Source organism: Thermobia domestica, chromosome 8 (genome assembly GCF_964235325.1).
Source record: "Thermobia domestica chromosome 8, izTheDome1.hap1.1, whole genome shotgun sequence".
Taxonomy (NCBI): Eukaryota; Metazoa; Arthropoda; class Insecta; order Zygentoma; family Lepismatidae; genus Thermobia; species Thermobia domestica.
Window position 1 is genome coordinate 57,037,296 of NC_137461.1, and position 26,049 is coordinate 57,063,344.

The 26,049-nt window shown below is 33.1% G+C and overlaps 1 protein-coding gene across 4 annotated transcripts in view; it reads left to right on the forward strand.

The window, feature by feature from the left end:
- The first annotated feature begins 12 nt into the window (after positions 1-12).
- LOC145692920 (tubulin glycylase 3A-like) overlaps positions 13-26,049 on the forward strand; it is a 60,935-nt gene continuing 34,898 nt past the window's right edge. For 3 of the 4 annotated variants that reach the window (XM_081768476.1, XM_081768478.1, XM_081768477.1), the window contains exons 1-8: positions 13-857; positions 4,030-4,129; positions 4,604-4,773; positions 6,738-6,941; positions 10,126-10,317; positions 17,184-17,394; positions 20,042-20,132; positions 25,853-26,020. In XM_081768476.1, the coding sequence (XP_081624602.1) occupies positions 327-857; positions 4,030-4,129; positions 4,604-4,773; positions 6,738-6,941; positions 10,126-10,317; positions 17,184-17,394; positions 20,042-20,132; positions 25,853-26,020 (1,667 nt within the window). In that variant the 5' untranslated portion in view covers positions 13-326. The remainder of the gene's footprint in view (positions 858-4,029; positions 4,130-4,603; positions 4,774-6,737; positions 6,942-10,125; positions 10,318-17,183; positions 17,395-20,041; positions 20,133-25,852; positions 26,021-26,049) is intronic. The other variant, XM_081768479.1, reaches the window with a different exon arrangement.

The following is a 26,049-nucleotide window of genomic DNA, read 5'->3' on the forward strand; positions in this document are numbered from 1 at the left end:
TTGAAAAAAAAATTAATTTTCAAATAGATGAATCATGAAATTTAAAATTTTAGAAACTAATACATAATGTACAGAAAAATAATAATAACAATATCTCTTTATAGTTGTTTGATTAATACATAGGAAGAAAAAGAAAAATGGACTCCACAGAAAAACTAACAAAAATATTATCTCGGGGAAAATGAACTAACTAAGAGTAAAGTTTAAAGTTTAAGAGATTAATTATAAAAACTTATAGGAATATCTATATACAGTGTAGAAAAATGTAAAATTATTTCTAAACTTCTCTCTGCCCCGTCCCTTTCCCTTCCACAAGATACATAAATATGTTCTCTGAAGAGCAGAAGTTGCCCACATTATTGAGTTCGAAGAATACAAGGGAGAAATGTTTAGGAGCAAAGGGATCTCAACATGCAACCAATATCAGTTCGTCATTGTTGCAGCAGCCATCAAAGCTAAGCATTAAGAAATCAAATAGTTTAACAACGTGTAGCAACTCGAAGAAGATTGACCTTGGAAAATATTCTTATTCCATTAATAATGAGAAGAAAAATACGTTGAACGCATCGAACAAATCACGTGTATATTCCCTCTCACAAGAACCGGTGAAACAAAATAATAGAAATTTTATACCTCCAAGAGTTTGCTATATAGATCCTTTGATTGTGCGTACTTTGAAACTAGCTGCACAGGTAAGCAATAGAAATGCCACTTCCGGAAATGCTTTGAGTAGTGTAAATGAATCACATCGAGCACGGAAACGAAAGATGGATTTGGAGTCTTCAAGCACTACGATTCAAGGATGGAGTTTAAAGGAATATGAACAGACAAGACGGAAAGCGGAGAAAGCCATTAAGGTAACGTTTGAATCATAATATGTAAAAATTTGGTAGTCTTTGTTGAACATGATTGGTTGACATGTTATTTTTATCCATCAATACTGCAATTATCTCTTTATTATCATACATATAACAATAGCTGGAAAGGACAGTGAAAGCAGATGTAAAGAATATTCAATTTATTTATCAACTAAACTACCTCACTAAAACATGTCCATATCTTACGAGGGGCAATCAAAAAGTTCCCGAAATTTCGTTGTAACTATTTATTACCACAACATAGGTACACATTCACTTAATTACCTTCAAAATAGGCTCCTTGAGAACACATATCTTTGTTCCACCGCTCCTGCCATTGCTGGAAACAACGCTAAAAGTCGTGTTTTGGTATGTTTTGAAGTTCAGTCGTCGGTTTGGTTTGGATGTCTTCTAAGCTGGCAAAAAGGTTACCTTTGAGGCTGTTCCTCAAGAACAAAAAGGGTCTCGAAAGTTAATATTTTTGCCAGCGTAGAAGACATCCAAACCAACGCGACGATTAAACTTCAGAACATACCAAAACACGACTTTTAGCGTTGTTTCCAGCAATGGCAGGAGCGGTGGAATAAGTGTATGTGTTCTCAAGGAGCCTATTTTGAAAGCGATTAAGTGAATGTGTACCTATATTGTGGTAATAAATAGTTACAACGAAATTTCGGGAACTTTTTGACTGCCCCTCGTAGATTACTGTATTTAATCTCTGTAACCATTACTTTTCTTTTGTTTATGTGTTAGAATAATAAAAGAAAGACAATCAGCAGGTGTAAAATTGTACTGCGGGACAGAATAAAGCTTTCTCTCGTAAAGTTTCTCATCCTAGAAAAAGACAGATATTAACTTGTTTCCAGTAACACTGTTCAACAAAATTAAACTTCAAACACTTTTTTTTTTTTTTTTGCATGAAAGAAGGTGTTCCTTATAATTTTTGAGCTACTGAAAATGAATCTGACCCTAGTTTTTTCTCTGTTGTCCCCTATAACTGTTTTGTTCTCCTCCAGAACTTCCCTGCAAAGAGTTATTTCCCTTCTGATTACTTGTATCTCTTTGATTCTGGCTTTTTAATGATATTTTTAATTTTTCTAATTTCTGTTCTGTCCTAGCCATTTGAGTACTAGACCTAGATTAAGCATTATTTCCTTTTTAGATTAAAAGATCTAATATAATTCAATCAAACATTTTCTTGTAGGCCTTATATCTGGAGAACTACATATAGTGTAACCAAATTCAAACTATCACTTAACTCAGTATGATATGCTTATTCTGTAGAAAATGAGAAAACTCAATTTAGGGGCCATTCAAAAATTTTGTGGCCCCTGATCCAAAAACTAATTATTGGCCAAGATCGCAATCTTTTGATGCATTTTTAGATCATTCCTAAAATTCTTGTTGCCTTATTCTTTGCCTTTTTTCGCACGGCATTACAACTTTCGATTCTTCCGAATCATTACTAAATGAATTATTCTCTGAAATAGGTTTTCAACTTTTCCTAATCAACTTCCGATCTGCCTTTTTCTCTCTTTTTTTCTTTTTTGTCTGTACTCTATCTTACATTTATTTTTCTCAACCTGAAACAAATCCTCAATAAAACTTCTAAAGATCTGATTCACCCTTCCTTTTATAAATAATAAGGCAATAGTTCAGCAGCTATTAATTCAATTTTCTTTTGAGTTGCCATATTGTTATAAAATTTGTCTACTACTTTTAACATATCATAAACAAAAGAAATATTTTTTCTGCTTTTTTTTAAATTTTGTCTCGGATTCATTCTTCTATATCTTTGAAAAATTTGAATTTCTAAATTGTATCGCTGGTTCCTTTTTTTTTTTCAGTTGAACATAGCCTAGATCATTAACATTTTCCTACTCAGGAATATCTTAATCCACGATTTACTCGTTTGTTTGAAAACTGCTGGCAATAACACTTTCTTTTTCGCATCATCATAACCGTTTATTTGAGCGTCATCAAAGTCCTCTAGAAATGTTATCGTATTATTTCCTGATCGTAAGTCAAACCTTGGTAATTTCCATAATTCAAGTTATATAGTGTATTGACTGTAACTGGATTTGCTTTATATTTATATGCTATTTATTTGATTATACGCCATTTATCTATAAATTCTGATCAGATGCAGAAATTTGTCACTTGTGGCTACTAACATTGCGTAAGTGGTGGTGTAGTTCAGAAATAGATTGTCACTCATATATGAGTATAGGAAAATTAATATACAGACATGATGGAATCATAAATAATACAAATCAATAATGCATATATAAATAATTAATAAAATGATTTTTTATTTATTTATACATATTTCTGGGCATTGTCAGTGTCACGTACTATGAAGGATGTCTCTGCGAGCACACTATCTTGAAAAGGAAGGTAACTGTCAGGCACGTAACCCGGCATTTGGATGGTGTGAATGAGTAAAATCCAGGAAAAATCTCACTTAGGGTGGATTTCCTGAAAAAGGATGTTTATCTTTTTTATCAACTGTCTTCACTGGAAATTAATAAAATAAGAAACGATATAAAACAATATTGTATAATATTAAATAAGAGAGAAGGAAGTAATGCAGTGCGAAGTAGGGCAACACAAGGTCATGACAGGACATGAGAACACGTGTGTCGAAGTTTACGTCATGAAACCCTCGGAACGGAAATGAGCCACGATAAATCCATTTCTTCTTAGTTCAAACATGGCTGGATTGGTTACCAGATGAAGAAACCCTTTCATAATATATTTGGTAGTTGACTGTTACTAATAACATCTTGTCTAGCGAATGATTTATAGGTTAGCTCATTAACTTGACACTGATCGCACCTAAATGTTTCATTATTGTATAATAATTTGTATGAGTTCCTTAGTCACCTATTTGCTCACAAACAGGTTTATTCCTTTGTTTCATTCCAGTAGTCATTATTTTATTGTTATACGTTACATGTTCTAAAAATATAAAGTTAACGTTTTTGTTTGTTAAAGTTTAGTATTGTTTGATCTGCGCTTACAATGTCTTAGTTTCTAGAAACGTTATAATTTGTCATATCATTGTGTGTTCGTACTTCTTATGTGCAAGTTCAAAATGCAAATACTTACTCAAATTGAAATAAAAATGATAGTAAAACCAAAATTTTGTAATATATAAATTTATTTACAGGAAAACAAGATTTTTGCAATGCTTACATCGCAAGATTATATTGCTAGAGCCTTGAAAAGTCGCGGTTGGGTTGAAAAACCTCCAAAAAATGCTGTTAATGGCAAGTATCTTTGATCACAAATTATTTTAATGTTATTTTGCCTCACACTTTAGTTATTCTAATAAGTTCAGAAAGGTAAAATGAACCAACTTTGCCACGCATTTACATTAGAATTTTGAAAGTTTCTCAATTTTACTTTAAACTGTTCATAATCCAAAAGAAAAATGTCTCAAGGTACTTAGCGACTTAAAGCCTCGAGCATTATTCTCTTACAGATTTCTTTCTGCTCATTCCCGTCAAGTGTGCTTTTGTTATGGACAAACACAGTGTGCATGGTTATTTCTCAGGATTCTCCCGTTACCTCTCTCCATTTTTCATTACTCCGCGATTATTACCCATCTCATCATCACCTTCTCTCTTAGCCTGGATTGATAATTGTGTGACGTTGAACTAAAAAAAATGTGTTCATAAATAATAATATATAATTAACAACTCAATATATCATTGTACAAGTTCATTGTTCACTTTTTATAGTTCCGCAAAAGGAAAGGAGTAGAAGTGAGCATGCGAGGATATTAACATCAAGAATATTAGAAGATGTAGTTCCTAACTTTATATGGACAGTAGGTGGTTTTCCTCCTTCGCAACTTACAAATAGGAACCAACTGGTTAGCAAAATCCCCTCAGCAACTTTCATATCAAAGGTTAGTATTTAATTGAACACATGTGAATTATAGTTTAAGTACAGCGATAAACCTATTTATTGGTCACCTTTGATTCTACGTCAATTGAAATTCAACAGACAATTTATGCAAATTGCCAACTTAATATATAATAATAATAATAATAATAATAATAATAATAATAATAATACATGGAAATATTTACATATTTCCAGAGATACTTACTGAAATTAAGCAGGTATCCAAGTTAGGAAGATGTCTAACTTAATAGATTTTACTATAACAATTCGACACGTAAAAAAGCATTATTAAGTAAGTCTTGTTTTTAAAAAAAGTAACTTGGCCGCTAATGCTCATTACACCGCCTTATTCTCGTACTTACACGTATACAGTTTTAATACTTAAGTATGAAATAAAAATCTCCATTCGTCAAAGAGGGTTCACATTTGCTTCATTTAATTTAAACTGTTTCAATATACTAGTTCTGTTTTAATATACAAGGTCTATTTCAATAAACAAGTTCTGTTTCAATAAACAAGTTCTGTTTCAATATATTGTTTTACTTTCGGTTTCAACCACTTTGGAACCACTTGCTTACTGGACATACACGGAAGAAAATAGTTTAATCTTCTTATAAAAAATAGTCTGCAACTTGTTCTTCTGGTCTTTCCAGCTGTTCTGGCAAATGCCAGAAAGACTTCCTGCCTCTTCTTGTCAATTATGCCTCCTTCTGGAACTTAACTATGACATTTTTCTTGCCTTTATTTAACTGAGCCCTGTTACGGCTAAAGAGCTTTATTGCAGTGGAATTTAGCGTAAATAAACAAAGACAAAACAAAAGTTAAATAATACAACAACTAAAGTTATTTCTATTGTATTATATAATCTTAATGTAAACACTTCCAATGCCCATTGTGACCTTCAACACTACTTTCAGAATATCATATATCCGACTTTACTGCCCAGACATGAACGCTACACACTTATTTTCACATAAAAACAAATTTCCTCTCACGTCAGAGCTTAACAAAACTGTCAACAAATGTCCTCAGCGATCTTTTGACATTAAACACAAGACACTCAGCGAAAACTACACAAAACAAAAACAAGCAAAAAATGTATATCTAACACCTAGGGCATATTTTTGGATTTAGGGTCCAGAATCCCCTGCTTCAAATTCATGCTTTTTTGCTATATTTTCTGTATTTTTGATGGTTTAGGCTAGATTAGGTTAGATTAGTGTAGAGTGGGATTTTGGATTTGGGAGGACAGAATTCTTTGCTTAAAATTTCTACTTTCTTGCTATATTTTCTGTTTTTTGATGGTTTAAGCTAAGTTAGGTTAGGTTAGTTTAGGGTAGTACTTAGTAATCACTCTTACCTAACATCAACTCATTTCTCCTGTAAACGTGTTTTTTTTTTAGAAAAAAAAACTTAATTTTGGCCCCCCAGTTCCAAAACTATCCCAATACCTAGTATTGCATTTGTAATGTTTGACACTATAGTTACGTTACAGTGTTGAATATAAAATATTAGTTTCCTATATTGTGTAGAAATGGTCCGACAGTGGGATATTCATTTCCACTGTCGGAGCATTTCTGCACAATATATGAAACTAATATTTTATAGGCAATCCTCTTTCATATACACTCACTTATTTTAATCCTAAAATTATCATTTTTGTGATGAATTATTCTTCATCAGTACTAAATGCTGTATTGAATAACGTCAAGAGATTACGAACGTGCATTCGTGTCACGGAAACAAAGATGGCTGCAGTAAAGGGAAGTAAGTGGATCATATATTGAGTGATATTTCCAAATGACCAAAGGGCTAATGCTTTTGCCTACAAAATTTCACTCCTCTAGTGCTTACCATTACCAAGGCACAATGAATTGTGCGTTACATTTTCATCAACCTTTGTACTATTAGATATACATAATTTATGTTTGATTTTCCGTTACTTTGTATTTTTGTGTATTTCAGGCGGGACTTTGCAAAGTGCTGCAGGATGCACACTGGTATCACCTCTCTGGAAGTATTGATACATTTTTCCCTCGATGTTTTAACTTGGACACCTCAGACAATGAAGGCTCCGATTTCCTAGATAACTACCGCTTAACAGCATGCATTAGCTTTCTAAGGTGGTTGGTTGATTATGAAGATACTGCATTCTCTAACAATGGTGAAGTAAGAGATTACATACATTGTTTTGAAAAATTATTATTATTATTATTATTATTATTATTATTATTATTATTATTATTATTATTATTATTATTATTATTATTATTATTATTATTATTATTATTATTATTGCCTTGATTTGAATTTAACTTTTGAGTTCTTATAAAGGTAATAAAAAGTTTTTATATAACTATTTTCGAATTGTTTTAAACAAAACTTCATCCAAATTACCTCATCTATTTTTTAATGAACTTTAGTGATATTTCGAGCACTAATTACCTATAAGATAGGCCAACCATTTCTTCATAAGTAAGGAAAAAAGCTTTCATGTTAAAATGGTTGAGTTGAGTTGATTTTGAGTTTAACGTCCGTTTCAGCAGCGAGGCTATATGAGACGTGGACCTTCTGATTAACGTAGAATCCAAATCATATGAGCTCCCACCGGGAATCGAACCCGGGTCTTCTACGGCAAAGGCGCATACGCTAACCGCTTAGCCACGGAGGAGCTCTCTTAAAATGGTATATCTGTCTCGATTTATTAGCTGTTAACACTAAAACTAAAACGTAAGAGAAATAAACAAAGAAACTAGGACGCTATTCATAGTAGGATGGATTATTAGGGGGAAAATAGGATTCAGAAAATACAAAATTAAGGTTACCAGTAAATACATAAGAATCCCTTGAGGAAATTAGTTTCAAAAGGTAATTTTTTCTCCTCGAAATTAACCTTTAAACGGTTTCTGAACCTTTGGAATGAAATGTTCCACAATTGCTAATTTTACAGTAACAGTGAATGAACAAGGTAAATATATTCTTTTTTTATATATATATAGACACGACTAACTTTACGTTGTGATTTCTTTGCGTAAACTCTATAGTGTGATTCCACAGAGTTCATCACATAGATTCAGAAACCGCTAAAGGACAATTTAGCAAAACAGTGGAGATGGAACTGTTTCATTTTTAAAATAAACTCTTCAATTAAACTCTGCTAAAGACAGTAAAGAGAATCGTGAAAAACTTATATGTTTAGGGTATAGACACCCGACGTTACCCTTTAAGATTTAACGAATTGACTCTATTAACGAACCAGTATATGCGAACGTGATAGCCAAGGGGAAGATCTGTCTAAACATTTGATTTGATAGCCAAAGAGAAGCTTTTTCTAAACATTTGATTTGATAACCAAAGGGAAGATCTTTCTAAACATTTGATTTGATAGCCAAAGGGAAGATCTTTTTCAACATTTGATTTGATAGCCAAAGGGAAGATCTTTCTAAACATTTGATCTGATAGCTAAAGGGAAGAGCTTTCGAAACATTTGATGATTTGATAGCCAAAGAGAAGATCTTTCTAAACATTTGATGATTTGATATCCAAAGGGAAGATATTTCTCAACATTTGATGATTTGATAGCCAAAGGGGAGATCTTTCTAAACATTTGATTTGGTAGCCAAAGGGAAGAGCTTTAGAAACATTTGATTTGATAGCCAAAGGAAAGAGCTTTCTAAATATTTGATTTGATAGCCGAAGGGGAGATCTTTCTAAACATTTGATTTGATATCCAAAGGAAAGATCTTCCTCAACATTTGATTTGATTGCCAAAGGGAAGATCTTTCTAAACATTTGATTTGATAGCCAAAGATAAGATCTTCCTCAACATTTGATTTGATAGCCAAAGGGAAGATCTTTCTAAACATTTGATTTGATAGCCAAAGGGAAGATCTTTCTCAACATTTGATTTGATAGCCAAAGGGAAGATCTTTCTAAACATTTGATTTGATAGCCAAAGATAAGATCTTCCTCAACATTTGATTTGATAGCCAAAGATAAGATCTTCCTCAACATTTGATTTGATAGCCAAAGGGAAGATCTTTCTAAACATTTGATTTGATAGCCAAAGGGAAGATCTTTCTCAACATTTGATTTGATAGCCAAAGGTAAGATCTTTCTAAACATTTGATTTGATAGCCAAAGGGAAAATCTTTCTCAACATTAGATGATTTGGTAGCCAAAGGGAAGAACTTTCGAAACATTTGATTTGATAGCCAAAGGGAAGAGCTTTCTAAACATTTGATGATTTGATATCCAAAGGGAAGATATTTCTCAACATTTGATGATTTGATAGCCAAAGAGGAGATCTTTCTAAACATTTGATTTGGTAGCCAAAGGGAGAGCTTTCGAAACATTTGATTTGGTAGCCAAAGGGAAGAGCTTTCTAAACATTTGATTTGATAGCCAAAGGGAAGAGCTTTCTAAATATTTCATCTGGTAGCCAAAGGGAAGAGCTTTCGAAACATTTGATGATTTGATAGCCAAAGAGAAGAGAAGATCTTTCTAAACATTTGATGATTTGATATCCAAAGGGAAGATATTTCTCAACATTTGATGATTTGATAGCCAAAGGGAAGATCTTTCTAAACATTTGATTTGATAGCCAAAGTGAAGATCTTTCTCAACATTTGATTTGATAGCCAAAGAGATCTTTCTAAACATTTGATTTGATAGCCAAAGGGAAAATCTTTCTCAACATTAGATGATTTGGTAGCCAAAGGGAAGAACTTTCGAAACATTTGATTTGATAGCCAAAAGGAAGATCTTTCTCAACATTTGAGAAGAATAAAAATATTGCATAAATCAGAATTCTTCATATTAAACAAACTGGAATGAAACGAAAAAGATTCACAAATATTAAAAATATGCAAAATAAACTCTGATCAAAGAAATTTAGGTGAAATGTGAATTTTATTCTTGGAGAGCTATAAAGCACAGAGGAAAAAACAAGCGTAGTTCACGGGAACACTAAATACCTAACCTTCAATTTCACCGAATAGCGCTGTTCCATTAATTTCTATTGCAGTTGGCCATTCCTCTCCACAAAATCTTTTAAACATCCTCGCCCTATCTTTGTAATTTAGATCGATGATTTGCATCTGAAATATTGAAAAATTATATCTACTTACGCACAGGCGATACTGGAAGGTAAGATTGTTTTATTATAAGACGTGATTTGATTCTTTTCTTAGGAATAGCGCATGACATTTAACTTTCATGTAAGATATTAAAGAGTAAGCATTAATCAGTTTCAAACTTAGTGCTTTCCACCAATTCTCTGTTTTCTTTTATTCTTTAGAATCGGCTAAGAGGTCTAATGGTGCTATTGTTTTATGTTATCTCTTTCTTACAGGTACCTTGGAGATCGGTGGAATTCGCTCTATCTGAAGTAAATAAATATTTGGCATCAGTAGAGAACGAGGATATAGACATGTCAAATAGTGAAAACGTTGTGTCAGAATATGCATGGAGGAAGTTCCTTAACCAGTATAATCAAGCAGTTCATCAAGGAAGCCAAGTAGAAGCGAGTGATACACTGAAGCAGGTCATACTGTATATTATTTTTCATTTAATATTAGTCTGTAGTAATTAATACATGTTATTCAAAAATTAAGAATAACTCATCTCTTCTGAAAGTGTCATGTAAATGATGTTATATTCAATGTATCCAAGCTCTTTGACAATGATATTTTTTCATTATAAACACTAGAAATACACAAAAACTCATCAGTGATCCAGAGGGGGCTAGAAGAACGAGAGAAATTTTGTGTAATAAATCAGGAAGACAGAATCCATGACATATTTTCTTTTCCTAGAAAGAAAGAAAACATTTTAATATATTACATAATTTCTCCGAACTACAAGATATACTGAACGGCAATGAGATATCCTGTTCAGAACTTTATCTAACAAGTTTATGGTATGGAGTCAGACTCTTGCTCTAATATTATCTTTAACTCTTGAAAAGTCCTAAGAGGGAGTGACGTCTTAAATTACGTCGTTCGAGAGCATTCCATGCGTCCTAAATTGGATTTAATCAGATGAGTGGACTGGTATCCCCAATCATCTGATATTCACTACTTCGAGATACTCATGTACGATACACTTCGATATGAACATGCATTGAGATCCATTCGGGATTCATTCCACTCCTGAAAGGTTATAAATACTTTTGGAAAATAGCATTTACGAAGCTTGGCTGTAAGAATTTATCGTTCAAACAAATTTAAATATAATCCCGTACCAAATCATGGCAACACTTCGTCCATAATATTCTTGTTACGAGATGTTGGAGTAGCTATACTAACTTCCCGATTCTCTCCATATAAAAATATAGCACAACATATAATCTTAAGTTATACCTGTAAATAGTGAGCAGTACCATTGATCTTGTGTCCAATGACGCCTTGAGGATACACGAGTCCTACTTTGGACAGTAATCAATCAAACAAATACTATAATCCGTCGCACACGTAGTCAATGCTTATGTAACTTCTATTTAAGTATGCCTGGAAACAATTGGCATAGTAGCTGCTGAAAGGAACTTAGTAAGCAGTCGTATGATTGTCTGCCGTTGTTGTCTGTCAATTACAGAAATATTCGTTCTCTTCGGCCATCGTCTATTGTTGGAACGGTGTCTAATATTAAATTTTATTGAGGCCTGTTTTATATTCTGGAAATAATGCTTGTGAGACTCTTGAGTTTTTCTATGATCAAGTTGTCCAAGGATTCTACTCCATAGGAGATCATCAGTTTATATTTGTTGCGTCATTTTCTACCGTCAATATATGCTCACGTTTAACAACACATTCCTACACTCTGAAACTTTTATTTGTTAATGATAAGCGAAAAAGCAAGTAAGAGCATAAACTTATTGAAAACCAGATACAATTGTTTATTTTAAGTTGGCTGATGACATGATGACGCTTGAACCACAAGAACAAAGTACGAAGCAATTAAGCTACAATAACGCTGGTGGTTGCTCCCTTCTTTGTTTCTGTGGTTCTGGTGCTACCAAGTCAACAATGGAAGATAATTGTTGTTTGTTTCTCAAGATGCTAAAATATTCTTTTTCTATTTGTTTCGTTTACTATTTCTCTGTTCCTCAGTCTTAATCCTAATTTTTGAGCACTTGTCCAGTCAATAGGTAGTTTTTGATAGCATTAAGTGAGGTAGTTTTAAAAACTTGATAAAAGTGTGTATTAAGATGATCTAAATAACATACTAAATTTGCAACCTCGTCAGATTTCCGCTAGCGCCGCCATCTTGGTAAAATGGCGTCTAAAACAGAATCTTCCTAAAAAATTGGGTTTTAAAGGTTTTCTTTTACAAATAGCTCGACTCTCTTACATTCTAGCGCAAAATATGTTATTATCGAAAACAAAGAGCATAAAATTTGCTACAATTAAGGTCCTATACATTTTTTGTAGAATCAATAGTTTCGATGAAACAGCCCTAGGAAATTGACATTTCTTTTTCAGTACCTACAAAAAGTTAATTTTATTTGTATTTATGTCATTTACTTTCAGTTCTTTTACCACTTCACACTTCACATTCATGTTTTCAAAATTTTAATTTTAATTTATTTCAGTACACAATCTCGTGGCAGAAAACGTTTAACCAGCTGGATAATTCTAACGGGTCTCCATTGTGTTGAATTGCAGTATCCATTCCGCTGACTCTTTAAAAGGGGCCATAGACGCTTGAAAACCCAGAATCTGTTTCTATTCGGTAATTCACAGTCAAATGTTCTAAGTGAAGAATTGTGTGATGATGACTTCAGAACAGCAGTGTTTTATTTGCGAAACAAATTTATCAGAAGGTCCTACTTATGTTGTGAAAGAGAAAGGACTGAATACTTTTCGAGTGTATAGAGATAGGAGAGGTAATAAGAAGATACAATTATTAAAAGGACTAACTTCCGTAGTCATTCACGATGCGTGCCGTAAATGATATACGAATGAAAAGTATGTCAGTTCATATAAGTGTAAGCTTAAAACCAGAGTTCCGTCTCCTTCGCTTAGATCTAGCGAAGTTTCATTTGACTTAGAAATGTTGCTTGTTGTGTGCAGCGGAATTAAGAGAAGAATTCTTTAAAAAAAACTAAAAAAGCTAAAGTAAGTGATCACGAAGTTGTATACGACGTGCCCGAAGTCTAACTGTTAAGGACACACTTTTAAAATTCGCGAGAAAGCGTAATGATGAATGGTCCCCTAAAATTATTGAGCGAGTCGAATTTATGCCCGATCTAGTTGCAGCAGATGTAAAATATCACAAATCGTGCATGCAAAAATTATCTAGAACTCCAAGAACTGGTAAGGAAAAACATCGTCCACCAGCTACTAACGTAGATGAAGCTATGGAAGATATATATATGAGTTCCTGGAGGCAAACAATAATGAATGTCAATTTAGTTTAATAGACGGAATCAAAAGAGACTTTCGTCCGGATCCAAGAACAGTGAAAAGCAGATTGTTGCAGAAATATGGTGAGGATATTCTCATTGTCGAAACTGCTAAAAAATCTCCGGTTGTCTGCTGCCGCAGTACTGGATATAACGCAATTACTAACGCACGGTACGCAAATAAGGAAAACAATGAAAATGAAGAGCGTCTGAGGATTGCTGAGACAGCAGCAGCGATTGTTCTGGAGGATATCCGAAGAAAGTATATGAAACATCATCATATTTCTGCAAGATATAAATTACATTGTTCCGGAATCGTTAAACGTTTTCTTACGGCAAATCATTTTAAAGAAAAAAGCGAATCTTTGGAAAAATGGGAGACAAAGTGTACTGCTCTCGAACATGTGATTATCGCCGCAGCAAAACCTCGATGATTTCTGTCACCCTTGCAAATTAGTCTCGCTTAATTTCTATTTAAAAAATACCGATCTAAAAATCTAATCAACGTTCTCTCTTCTATGGGATTCTGCGTGTCCTTCAATGAGGCGCAACTATTTGAAATATCTAGCACTATGCATTCACCGACTTCAATGAAAGAAAGTTCTTTTTTGCAGTTCACTTTTGATAACGCCGATTTCAGCACTAACACTTTGAATGGTTACAATACCTCCCATACTATGGGTGGCATACACTGTATCACCCAAGCACGGCTATTGCTCCGGATCAAAGAATACTTCTACTTTCGACAATCCCATCTGCAAAAGTAATGGGGCAATTTGGATCTATTCCTTTGAAGATATTTCAGCAGCGTCAGGAATCTGGGTTGAACAAGATTATGATGACAGATTCAAAAGACATGAAAACGGTTTCCGATGTTATGATGAATTCGCCTTCAGATTTAATCTGGTTATTTGATAAATGGACCGAAATTCCTAATATTTGTGGAATGGGTTCATGGAAGAGGTGACCCAACTCAATTCGTTTTCCAAGTCAAAAGTAGAAATTGTTGGAAAAGATATAGATCTCCTAGTTCTTCTAGCAAGTTCAGACGCAGACTATGAAAATCTTTACTTCTTGAAGCCAGGAAAAGGAGCAACTTGCAAACATTGTATTCTTGTCACAGTTTACAAGGCGGAAAGATAACTGAAGACAATATATTCTTTCTCTATGCATTCAGAGGCTCAGATACGATCTCTGTCCTATTCAATTATGGGAAGATGAAGTTCCTAACAGTTTTGAGTAAACAACAACATTTGAACGAATATAATCAGGAGTTCCAAAAGAAAATGCTGAAACGGATGCAATTGCTGATGCAGGAGAATGTTTTTCTTCTCCCATTATAGGGATACAATAAGAAAGTAAACAATTCCATCGACGAATATCGGTATCACTGTTTTTCCAGATGTTCAACAGAAAGTAAATTTAATCTTGCATCATTGCCACCGACAATCACCGCTGTAAGACAACATTCACTACGAACTTACCATCAACTTCGGTTATGGCGTGGGGTTAAGAAGAATATGCTGCAATAGGGATGGAAAAGAAGACAAACTGATCTATTTCAGTTTCAACATTGATGGATCCTGCACCTCCATCGTTAATAAAATGTATATCTTGCAAATTTAAGACAGCGTGTGGAATAGCATGCGGTTGCAGGAAAGGTGGACTAAAATGCTCAATAATTTGTTTAAGCTGTTACGGACAATCGTGTACCAATATACAAGAAGTTCTCGACAAGTCTTACGAGGAAGACATTGTTGAATCACCGGTCAAAACATTTTTTCTAAGTATTGAAGACGACGTCACATTGCAGTCAGAGTGTGGAGATATGGAACCTAATGATTTCAGGTTCCCAATGGTAATACTGGTACCGAGGATGAATTTAGCAATCTTATTCCGTCAACATCCGGAATAAAAACAAGAAGTCTTGCGAAACAATAGATCTGCATTATTTACTGTGGAGTAGACCTACCGGGGGTACCACGAAAAAAAAATGTCGCACCGCAATCTTTACCTCAAAGGGTGGTGTGGAAATGAGATTATTGCAACAACCTATTGAAGCAATAGTGCAAAATGTGGCAAATATAACAGTGAAGTGGTATGCAGACAGAAAAACAATACACTCTGGCAGATATAGAAAATAAATGACATAAAAACTTAAAAAAAAAAACTTTCTGTAAGTATGGAAGAAGAAATATCAACTTCCTAGGATTGTTTCATCTAAACTGTTAATTCTATGAAAAAATGTATAGGACCTTAATTGTAGTAACTTTTATGCTCTTTGTTTCTGATAATAACATATTTTGTGCTAGAATGTAAGGGAGCCGAGTTATTTGTAAAAAAAAAAAAAAAAAAAAAAAAAAAAAAAAAAAAGCATTTTATCGTGCTATTTTAGGAAGATTCTGCTTCAGGCGCCATTTTACCAAGATGGTGGCGCCAGCGGAAATCTGACGAGGTTGCAATTTCAGTACGTTATTTAGATCATCCTAATATACACTTTTATCAAGTTTTTTAAAACTACCTTACTTAATGCAATCAGTACCCACATTTTGGTACCTATTGACTGGACTACATCTAAACAGTTAGTGTGTTACTGGTAGTTTATCTATATATGTATAACACTTTTAATTATGCGAGACTAAGAGCGTACTTTTGAAACTGATTCAATATGAGTTAAGATACGTACGAGATAAGGTACGAAAAGTTCTGAGTTCTAAGTTTTGTTTTATGATCTTTGTTCTTTTATTAATATTTTCCGAATTTGAAAATGGTTTTCAGTCAAAACGTAAATACTTCTTGCATGTAAGTAGACCTTTTTGCTTTTTTATAAAGTGTCTTTTCATGTGAATTATTAATTGACCATTATTTTATAATGCCTACATGACGCAGCTATTGAATGTGTCACATATTTGATGTGACTAATCAAGGAATATATTTTTCATGAAGAATAAAATATTCGTAAAAGGAATGCCTGAATCACTAATTTTAATCATACGAATTTATTAGAGAGCCCGCGGTGGCTCAGTGGTAGAGCGTTCACCTGTGGTGCATAGTATTTTTAGTTCGATACCAGCTCACGCCAAGTGAACTTTCTGGTAAAAAAAACACTGTGCGTGGGTTTTCTCGGGGTTCTCCCGTTTCCTTCCACTTTCTTCATTCCACTATTTCATTCATTTCTCATCATCACCATCTCCTTTAGCCTAACCGGCATAATCGTAGGACGTAAAACAAGGATTTTATTTTTTAAAATATTTTTTTAACAAGTTTATTAGAAGATTGCTATTTTCTTTTGCAACACATATTTCAAATTCTTTTGCCGTACTTTGCGGATCTAGGCAAATGGTTTATATTCTACCTTAAAAATTACGAAATTTTGAGTTCGAATCCTGCAGCAAATTATTCTGATTGCTTTCTCCCCTTAGTATTATTAGGTTGCCTTCAGATTATGATACAGCAAACATAGCCAAATCTTAGAACATGCTGTAAATTCATATCATTATCACTGAATCAGGATGATAATTTGTTCCTGTTGTATTATTTCTCGCATTGAGTTTTTACTGAGAAATAATAATAATAATAATAATAATAATAATAATAATAATAATAATAATAATAATAATAATGTTTATTTTGTCTTCTTATTTTCTATAAATTAATTAATACTTACCTTATTGTACAACATATAGAACTTGAAAATATAAAATTGTTCACTATAAAATGATGCGAAAGTACCAGTATTATCTATTTGAAGACGAACAGTAATAAATTTATTTTATGCATAGTAGTAAATCAAATGACTATTACAATAAAATTAATCTTTCACAATTTCTCGTTTTAGTTAATTGTAGAAGGAAGTGTTAGGGAATACTTAAATAAACTAATAATTAGATAGTTTTATAACACCTATTGATATCATTAAATTTCATTTTCAAAAGTTGCACACTTTTTTTCATATATTTTAGTTTTCTAAAACATTTATACTTTTCTTTATAATTATAATTTTGTAGGCACATTTTCAATCGATAGTCGATGTGCTTGAAAGAGTTAAACAACATTGGACTCAATGGGATATCGATGGCTATATGAATGTGTGGATAATGAAACCTTCACATAGCAATCGTGGCAATGGAATCGTAATATTTTCCGAGATGGGAGATGCGTTTATCAAAAGCATACTAAATTACAATAGAAAACAACACATAGTGCAGAAGTATATTGGTAAGTTTTATGTATAAGAGATCTGGTAGATCAAAATGCTTCCTTCAGGAAAGTCAACTTCTACGGGAAGTATCATTTAAAGTATCATTTAAAAATTTTGCGATTCTTTTTTCTTTATTCTTTAAAAATTAGTATCACAGAGTAAAATATTACAATATTGCTGTATAAACTTACTTCGAATTTACATACACTAAAAAAATCAAAAAATGGATGCAATTCTTCAATAGAAATTGTACAAATACGCAGTAAAGAGGTAGAGTGCACTAAAATATGCAGTACAGAGGTAAATATCCAATAATCTAATACTACTTTGTACTAGGAAAGTTTATTAAATCAGCTAGTGAAAATGAGCGTATTCAACTGAATGAATTAAGTACAAAAATTGTTGTAACTGTTGAAGAAACCAATACACAGGATTATTCCTTTTATTCACGTTAAAACAACTGTTGACCTCCAAACTCAGGCACATAGTTACTAAATTTCTGAGTTGTAATGAGCAATTATGTATTTACAAGTTTCTTTACCTGTATTTAATACTTTTGTGAACAGAAAAATATGTACTTCACAATATTTCAATGATGTAAGGGCACAGCATTTCAATGATTAAATGTCACTTGCTGAGATTTGATTCGTTGTTTCTTGAACCACTTGATTTACATCTGATACAAATTTCAACCCTGGATCTTTTACAACAATTAATTCTGTATTTCGCGTAAACCCTTCGTCAGTTGTCTGTTGAGAAATTACCGTTGTTACTCATTGGAATAGTTCTAATGCGAGAGTTCTAAGCTATTGTATTCGTTTCAGAATTTGATTGAAGTAAACTTCTATAAATGCAAATTGACTTTTGATACCGTCAACATTACAAGTATCCACTATTAATTGAATACCCGAATGGCCACATCGAATATGTAAAAACTACAATGTAATGTTTATATCAGAAATAGCGGCACAAATTGCAATCCATTATTACAAGCAAGGAAAGAAACAGAAAGAAATCATGCCTTGTTTATTACAACATTCACATTTATTCTAAATTTTTCGCAGTTTCCAACGAACGCTGACATCATGCGCTGGAGAAGGTTTATGTTAATTATTTCGGGCAATACAGAATCCGTCGTTGTAACTGTTCGCGTAACGTTGCCTCTTAACCATTGGCGTACACCAATCGCGATAATATTGCCCTTACTCTCTCAACTGGACAAGTTTGCGACGCACTGGGTGGATTAACATGCTTTTGTACAACCGGTATATTGCTAGCTGTCAATCAATCGAACGTTTTCAAGACATAATGGCAAGAAGCAAGATCCGGCCAAAGTAGGATTTTGTCGTGCTGATTATGTTTCTTGACAAACGCACGCAATTTTGACACTCATTTTGAAATATACGCATTCGTGTTCAGGTGTGCTTCTTTTCGTGAGCACAGGAAAAAACTGAAGGTACCTTTTGTTGGTATCATGCACCATGTTAAGACCTTTGGCTTGTCTGCAACGTAAAATTATGGTTTGTTCCATCATTACTGTTTGCAAACAAAAAGTGCTTTTCGTCGACCATAATTATGACAATATCACCCTTCAGCACTTTGCTGCGATGCACATTCTTTGGGGAATATTTTGTAGTTGTTTGATGGTATATAGAGGTTTTACATAGCCTCGAAGTTTTACTCTTCAAACCAAGCTTCTTCAAAGCGCAGCAGATAGTGTTTTTCGACATTCCGAAAATTTGGATCCCACTTTACGAGCTACTTTGAATCGGATTTTCTGCTATTTTCTTCTCTTTCTGAAGCTTCCGCTTCTGATGCTACGCTTTCCACGATGAAATTACAAGAGTCAAATATCGTTATCCATTTGTTTAATTTATTGAATTTATTTCTTATAATTTCTTGTTAATAATTTATTGTTAATTTTATGTTAATAATCTATTGTAATATTTAATAATTTAATATTAATTTCGTATGTTGGCAAACAGAACCTAATTCTACACCTTAAAATTTTGTAGTAGAAAGAAGAAAGTAAATAATACCTACTTAAAATATATAGATTGAAAAAAAAGTAAACAACTGCACAGAAACAGACTACTTCAAATACTATTTAATTATTAAACAGTGCAATTAAATATTCTGAAAGTCAAATCAGATATAGATAATTTTTAAGTAAAAGTAGAATTGTAAAACTTTTATACTTAAGAAGTTTTTATCGTATTGTAAATGTAAGATGCTCTTTGACACTATGTAGAACTAACAACTGAACCCGCCATTGGATCTCGTTAACGAAATCCCATGTCTTCCTACGCAATTTAAATTTTTATTGGAGTGTTGTCAAAATTCTCTGTCGCAAAATCAACATACAAGTATTACCAACTTTTCTACTTATACTGATAAGATCAATGATTTGGTGCAGATGTCTGAAATTTATTAAGATATACTTACACATATCCTAGTACACCTACACATATTTGTATACCTAGTATACAAATAATTATTATTAAAAATTTCTTTAAAGGTATTTTGCGTTTCAATATTACTTTCTGTATTTATTGCAAGTCGCACACATTTTTCATTCGTATTTTGTTCATTTGCCACTTATTTAATGACTCATTTTGTTAAGATAATTTGTGAATAGTAGCAAGAATATGTCTTCTGTTTCAGAGAAACCGTTTTTGATATACAACACTAAGTTTGATATTCGCCAATGGTTCCTTGTAACTGGTGTCTTTCCTCTACAGATCTGGATGTACAGGTAAGTGCTTTAAACATGAAGATAAAATGTAAGTTCATCTCTACATTTTAACTACATACATACTCTTCATTTAAACTACATACTAGGAGCATACATTATGGCTTCTGAAACTGGAACATTACAATGAGTAAGGAATATTCGTTTTATTCGAATTATTATTATTATTAAGAAAATATTTTAGGTTATATTGTCTTCTCCGTTGAATGTAAACAATAATTTCACCAAAACTGTATACATAAGTCTGATCGGCTTATATTCGACCGATAAAACCAGCGTCGTTGTCAATGCTGTGTTTCAACTTGCGGGTGCCTGTATGTCGTGTGCAAGTCGGTGCTAGTGAAATGCCGTTGAAAGTGAAATGATTGGAAAAGGTACATTGTGGATCTTTTCCATGGACATTTCTGTCACAATTCCAAAAAGTGAAACTCAGGGAAATGGTTTACTCTTCAGAGTGACCACAGCTCAAGATTTCGTGGCCAAGCAAACATAAATGTGTCCTACACAGAAACATTCGCCAACAACAGAGGCTCATTCAAGAGTACCGTAAAACATCTTTGCACATCGGGGGTAACTTTGCACAAAATATGAGAAGAGTTTCACAGTCCTCTGTCGGTGAAACTGTAAAGAGAAAGTTTCAACTGTCACCGTAAGATAGGGCATCTAACTGTATTTTGGCTTTAATGTTGGCGGTTTACATCAGTTCTAATAACCCAGAGGGTTTGTAGTTGTAGAGGCATGGAAAGCAGTCATTGTAAAGGCCAACAAAATTTGAAAGATATCACCTACAAAAATTTCCGTCAAAGTTAAGTCAGTTTCGTAGAATACTACTGTGTATAATAGGATTTCGAAGCAATAGTTGAAATTGAACTGTGAAACGTTTTAAAGTAATAAAAAAACAAAACTGGGATAAGGCAGTTTCAGCCTCTAATCAAAGTTACTTTGCAGCGGTCCAAAGTAATCCCTTAGATAGGAAATTACTACTGCTGGTACCTTCTGCCTTCTAATTTTAGGTAAATTTCCTGTTTAGGGAGATGCCGAAATGGATTTCTTGTTGAAAAATAAATTACAAACAGTGGTGTACCCAGAAAATAATTTGATAGGGGCTTCACTCATAAAACCTTAGCTTTTCTTTTAGAAGTCACTAGACTTTGGGCGGGGGGGGGGGGCTTGAAGCTTATACGCACAGGAATGACTAACATTAGATTTTTTTTAATAAAAAGAAAAGAAATAATGTAATTTGGGTGAGCTTCAGCCTGAAAGCCTCAAACACCGTAAATATTCCACTGATTACCTTTGGGATGATATTCTTGGATATAAAGAGCAACCAAGGCAAATCAGTTCACGGGAATTTCTTTTCCGTACTTGAGTTGGCATTTCTGTGGGGCATATGGTAAATTATCAGAATGTTGTTCCTGTGCCGGAACTAGAAAATACTTAATTTTCTTTACAAATTTCGATAATTCATACTAAGTACTGATACTGGTACCATCATTTTAATATCAATATTTGTAGACTGCACGCAGTTTTGTGTAGGAAGTAAAATGTATAAATACTGAAGGGAAAACATTGCACATAAACATTATTTCCTATGTTGAACATACTTCTTTTGTATGTTGTGCAAAGCGTCCCAACCTAGGGGTTACTTTGTACCAAAGTTTATATTTCAATAACTATGGTCATACTGAATGTTTACTAATGCACTTGCACGAATATTTTCCTTATATATCTAGCTATTATATGTTTAAACTACAGTGTCCTAGATCATTACGTTTGTAAGTTACATGCGATTTTCTATGAAATTCCTTATATCTTGTGCAAAGTAATTCCGTCTTACGGTACCTTTGAAAATGTCACCTGAGGTGCTTCGCCAACTGGAAGACCATGGGAATCTAGCACCTTACTGTGAGAGGTCTCAGAGATTAAATCTGGTGCAGTCCATTTAGCCACGTCATTCGCCCTCTTGTTTTGCAGTGAGTACATAAGGCACATGGGTTCACAACCCCATCCCGCGCTACATTGCTGAACGTAGGACAAACTGCTGCAAACTATTCAAAAAATATTTGTCGAAGTCAAAATAAAAGACAGTTGTCATATTTGATAAGTTAATATTAATCTTATGCGTAATAGTAATATTCTAGCAATTGTGCACCATAACTCAGGAAAGGAACGTACCAAGTTTTAGTGTTGATGCTGAGCAAGTTTCCGGCAAGGAATCATGATCACTGCTAAATACTGTTACAAGGAAAGTTGGATATGCATGAGGTGGACAAAAACTTCAAGGTGAATAATTCCAGAAATCTATTACACCCCAATCTATAGGGAAAATGTTCCTCGTTTGTACGGAATCAACGAAAACCAAATGTGCATCGACATAGACAAAGCGAATAACCATACCTCAAGATTATTCCTCCAGTTTTATCATAACATGGAGCAGGAAACTGGCATCTACGTTATTTCCTTTCAATATATTCCTGTAAAAAGTCGTGACACCAATTCAGTAGATTTTACGCATTTAATTACGCTGTGAAAACGACGTCTTTAACAAAGCAACCCTTATTCCCTCTTATGAGAAACCTGCAGGCAAAAGTGGAATGAATTCCTATGCCTATAGTCAAACGTGAATTATTATAGTTGAAATTGTGAGGTCAGACGATAGACCATAATACTAATAGTCAACAGAACACAACTGGCGGCGGAAGTACGACTTTTCATATGGTAAGTACACTTTGAAAATCGGTCAAAAATAACCTGAATAGCGTTCTGTAATAGAAGAGTCTATGGAAAGTGGTATCAAAATCAATCAATCGAAATTGTCAATATCAAATCAAACTTGATAAACTTTAAACGACGTTATTTTTTTTATTGATAATTAGCAATAAACACAATTTGTAAGTAATAGGAAGGGGTACAATACTTTTAGGCAACAGGTAAACTTTCAGGGTTAAGTGCCGCAGATGGCGACACTGAAATACAAAATACGGAAAAATATACAGAATCATACGAAATGAAAGCATAAAAGTAATAAAAATTTAATAAAAAGGTAATAAAAGTCATCGGTGTAAGATGATTAATTAAGGAGAAAATTTAAGTTAAATTCTGAACTATACGAGTTTGGGTTTGATGCGATATTAGATAAACAGGCAATAGAGCATAATATGACAGGGCTTTAAACCAAATGTCTTATTAACTAACCTAGGATGTGTATGCTGCACTAATGGAGGGAATTACAGAAATTCCAGCGGAAACATAAGAGGGAATAGGAATACATCTGTATTCACTTTTAAACACAGTGAACAATTAGGTTTACTACTCAACGAAGGTTTAAAAGTTATTTTGATTCAAATTTCAATAACGAGGTACCTAAATAAAATAAGTGTAGCATACACTGTAAGGCTAAAAGTATATTTTAATAGTTACGGATGTTCTATTTCATTTATGGGTTTAAAAACAAAAGCACGTCCATATTCTCTTCCTATATGGACACTCTTCCTACACACACACACACACACACACACACCATATATAGGCTGCGGAAAAATAATACCACCAAACTCTCGCAGATCATTTTTTTTAAATAATAAACGTGGGTCATAAAACACCTCCTCTTCTGAGTTATAAGCAGCAGAAATTGCAAAACCACGTTTTAAAACGCCCTAGCTTAAAAACTATAGGACCAATCGATAGCAGTTCGAGGAATTGTAAAGTAACTACTGTAGTATACATACTATCCAAATATTCACGTTTCAGGATCCTCTGCAATGAAACGTGTAAAGGAAGTCGAGGTACGGGTAACTATGAAGTAATAATTAAGTACTCATTGTGCCGGTACCGAAGGATTGTGAAACATGAATATTTAGATAGTGTTTTATTTCCTGTGTAATTCCTTGAACCGTTGTAGGTCCCATAGTTGTGAAGCTAACACGTTTTAAAACGTGATACTTCACAATTTCAGTGGTTCATAACTCTAAAAGGAGGCGCTTTTCCACCCGTGTTTATTAGAATTTTTTTCTTTCGTTTTATATAAGAAATCACCTCCGGTTTGGTGCGGTTATTTTTCAGCACCCTGTGTATTTATACACACACACACATATATTTGCAATATATAAGAACTTTTTAGTAGAATTAAAAAGTACCACTCACTATCAGACTCAGTCTAGACAATCCTCTAGTACCCTCTACTCTCGTTAAAATAACTCGAATTCATTCCAATGTATTACAACGTCGTGCTGCAAAGCGTATGTATGTTTTATCAACGATTCTTTTCTTTCATACAAGTTGTCAGGACCCACTGCTTCCATTAATTGTAGAGATGGTTAAATCAAACTCTACTAAAAGAAAAGTGGAGAATACGTATTATGAAAATAGAGTTGCGGCTATCAGGTGATTGCAACCATACATTTTCCACGTTGGGAAGTAGAAGTTCCTTGACATATGCCCAGTGTTCATAGGTACGGTTGTAGCGCTTACGCAACTGTAGACGCAAATCATTTTCTTTTTTTAATTTTTACAAAGGACTTCTTGGTAAAAATGCGCAAATATTGTTCGCTGTTGAAGAGCATAATAATAATAATAATAATAATAATAATAATAATAATAATAATAATAATAATAATAATAATAATAATAATAATAATAATAATGTGCAATTTTGTGCATAATCAGTTTTCTGTTATTCGATCTGGTGGTCAGACTGATGTTATTTAATTTGATTTTGCAAAAGCGTTTGATACACTGACTCATCATTTATTAATAAGTTAACTGTACAAGTATAAATTGCCAAATCATATAATTAAATGGCTAGATTCATATTTAAGTAACAGGAAATTTAGAGTTAGGTATAATGGCTATACTCCCTTCATTTATAATATAACATCTGGTGTACTCCAGAGTTCCAATCTTGGTCCTTTGCTGTTCTTATTTTATATAAGTGATCTATCTGAAAAGTTAACCTGTAAATATTTGATGTATGCTGATGACACTAAACTCTTTAATGAAATTAATAGGGTCTACTGTTCATGATCAAGTTATGTTGCAAGAAAACATTGAAATATTAGTTAAATGGTAAGAGAATAATTTCCTGCCTTTGAATACTGACAAAACTCAAGGTATAACTTTTTCCAGGGAACCCGATCTCAGAATGTAATATTTCTAAAACTTTTTGTATGTTCATTTTATTTATTTTTACAATATTGACCGCATGTGTAGCTTGTATTGCTGGTGTATTTTCCCTCCTGTTAAATATAATCTAAGACTTTGTTGTGTATATATGTTACATGTATGATGACCTGCTGTCTGGGCGCACTTGTTGCTGTGTATGCTGTTTGTTGCTTAATAAACATTATTATTATTATTATTATTATTATTATTATTATTATTATTATTATTATTATTATTATTATTATTATTATTATTATTATTATTATTATTATTATTATTATTATTATTATTAATTTCCTTACTCACTATGTTCATGCTTCAAAAATACTTATATGGTTAAAAACTAGGCGGTTTCATAACGATGCAACATAAGGTAGTGGGTACACTTGCTATGAGTGTTTACATGTAAGACATAAACTCCGCCGTTATTATTCTGGAAAAGAAAGTTTTCAATTATTTCTTAAAATTTATGTATAATAATACTCGCTGTAAGGATGTATGGTATCAGAATTTATAATTAACTTGCTAAACTATATTTCTACATGATTTGTTTTTCTTCCTAGGGATTGCTACTTACGGTTTTGTTCCAAAGCATTTAATCTAAAGAATTACCATGAATCAATTCATCTTTGCAACAATAGTATTCAGTGGAAATACAAAAATACAGTGCGAAACCGTGAATTACCAGAAGAATGTATGTGGGACCTGAAGACTTTTAAAGCTTATCTTCAGTAAGAAAAATAATTTATTATTAAAAAAA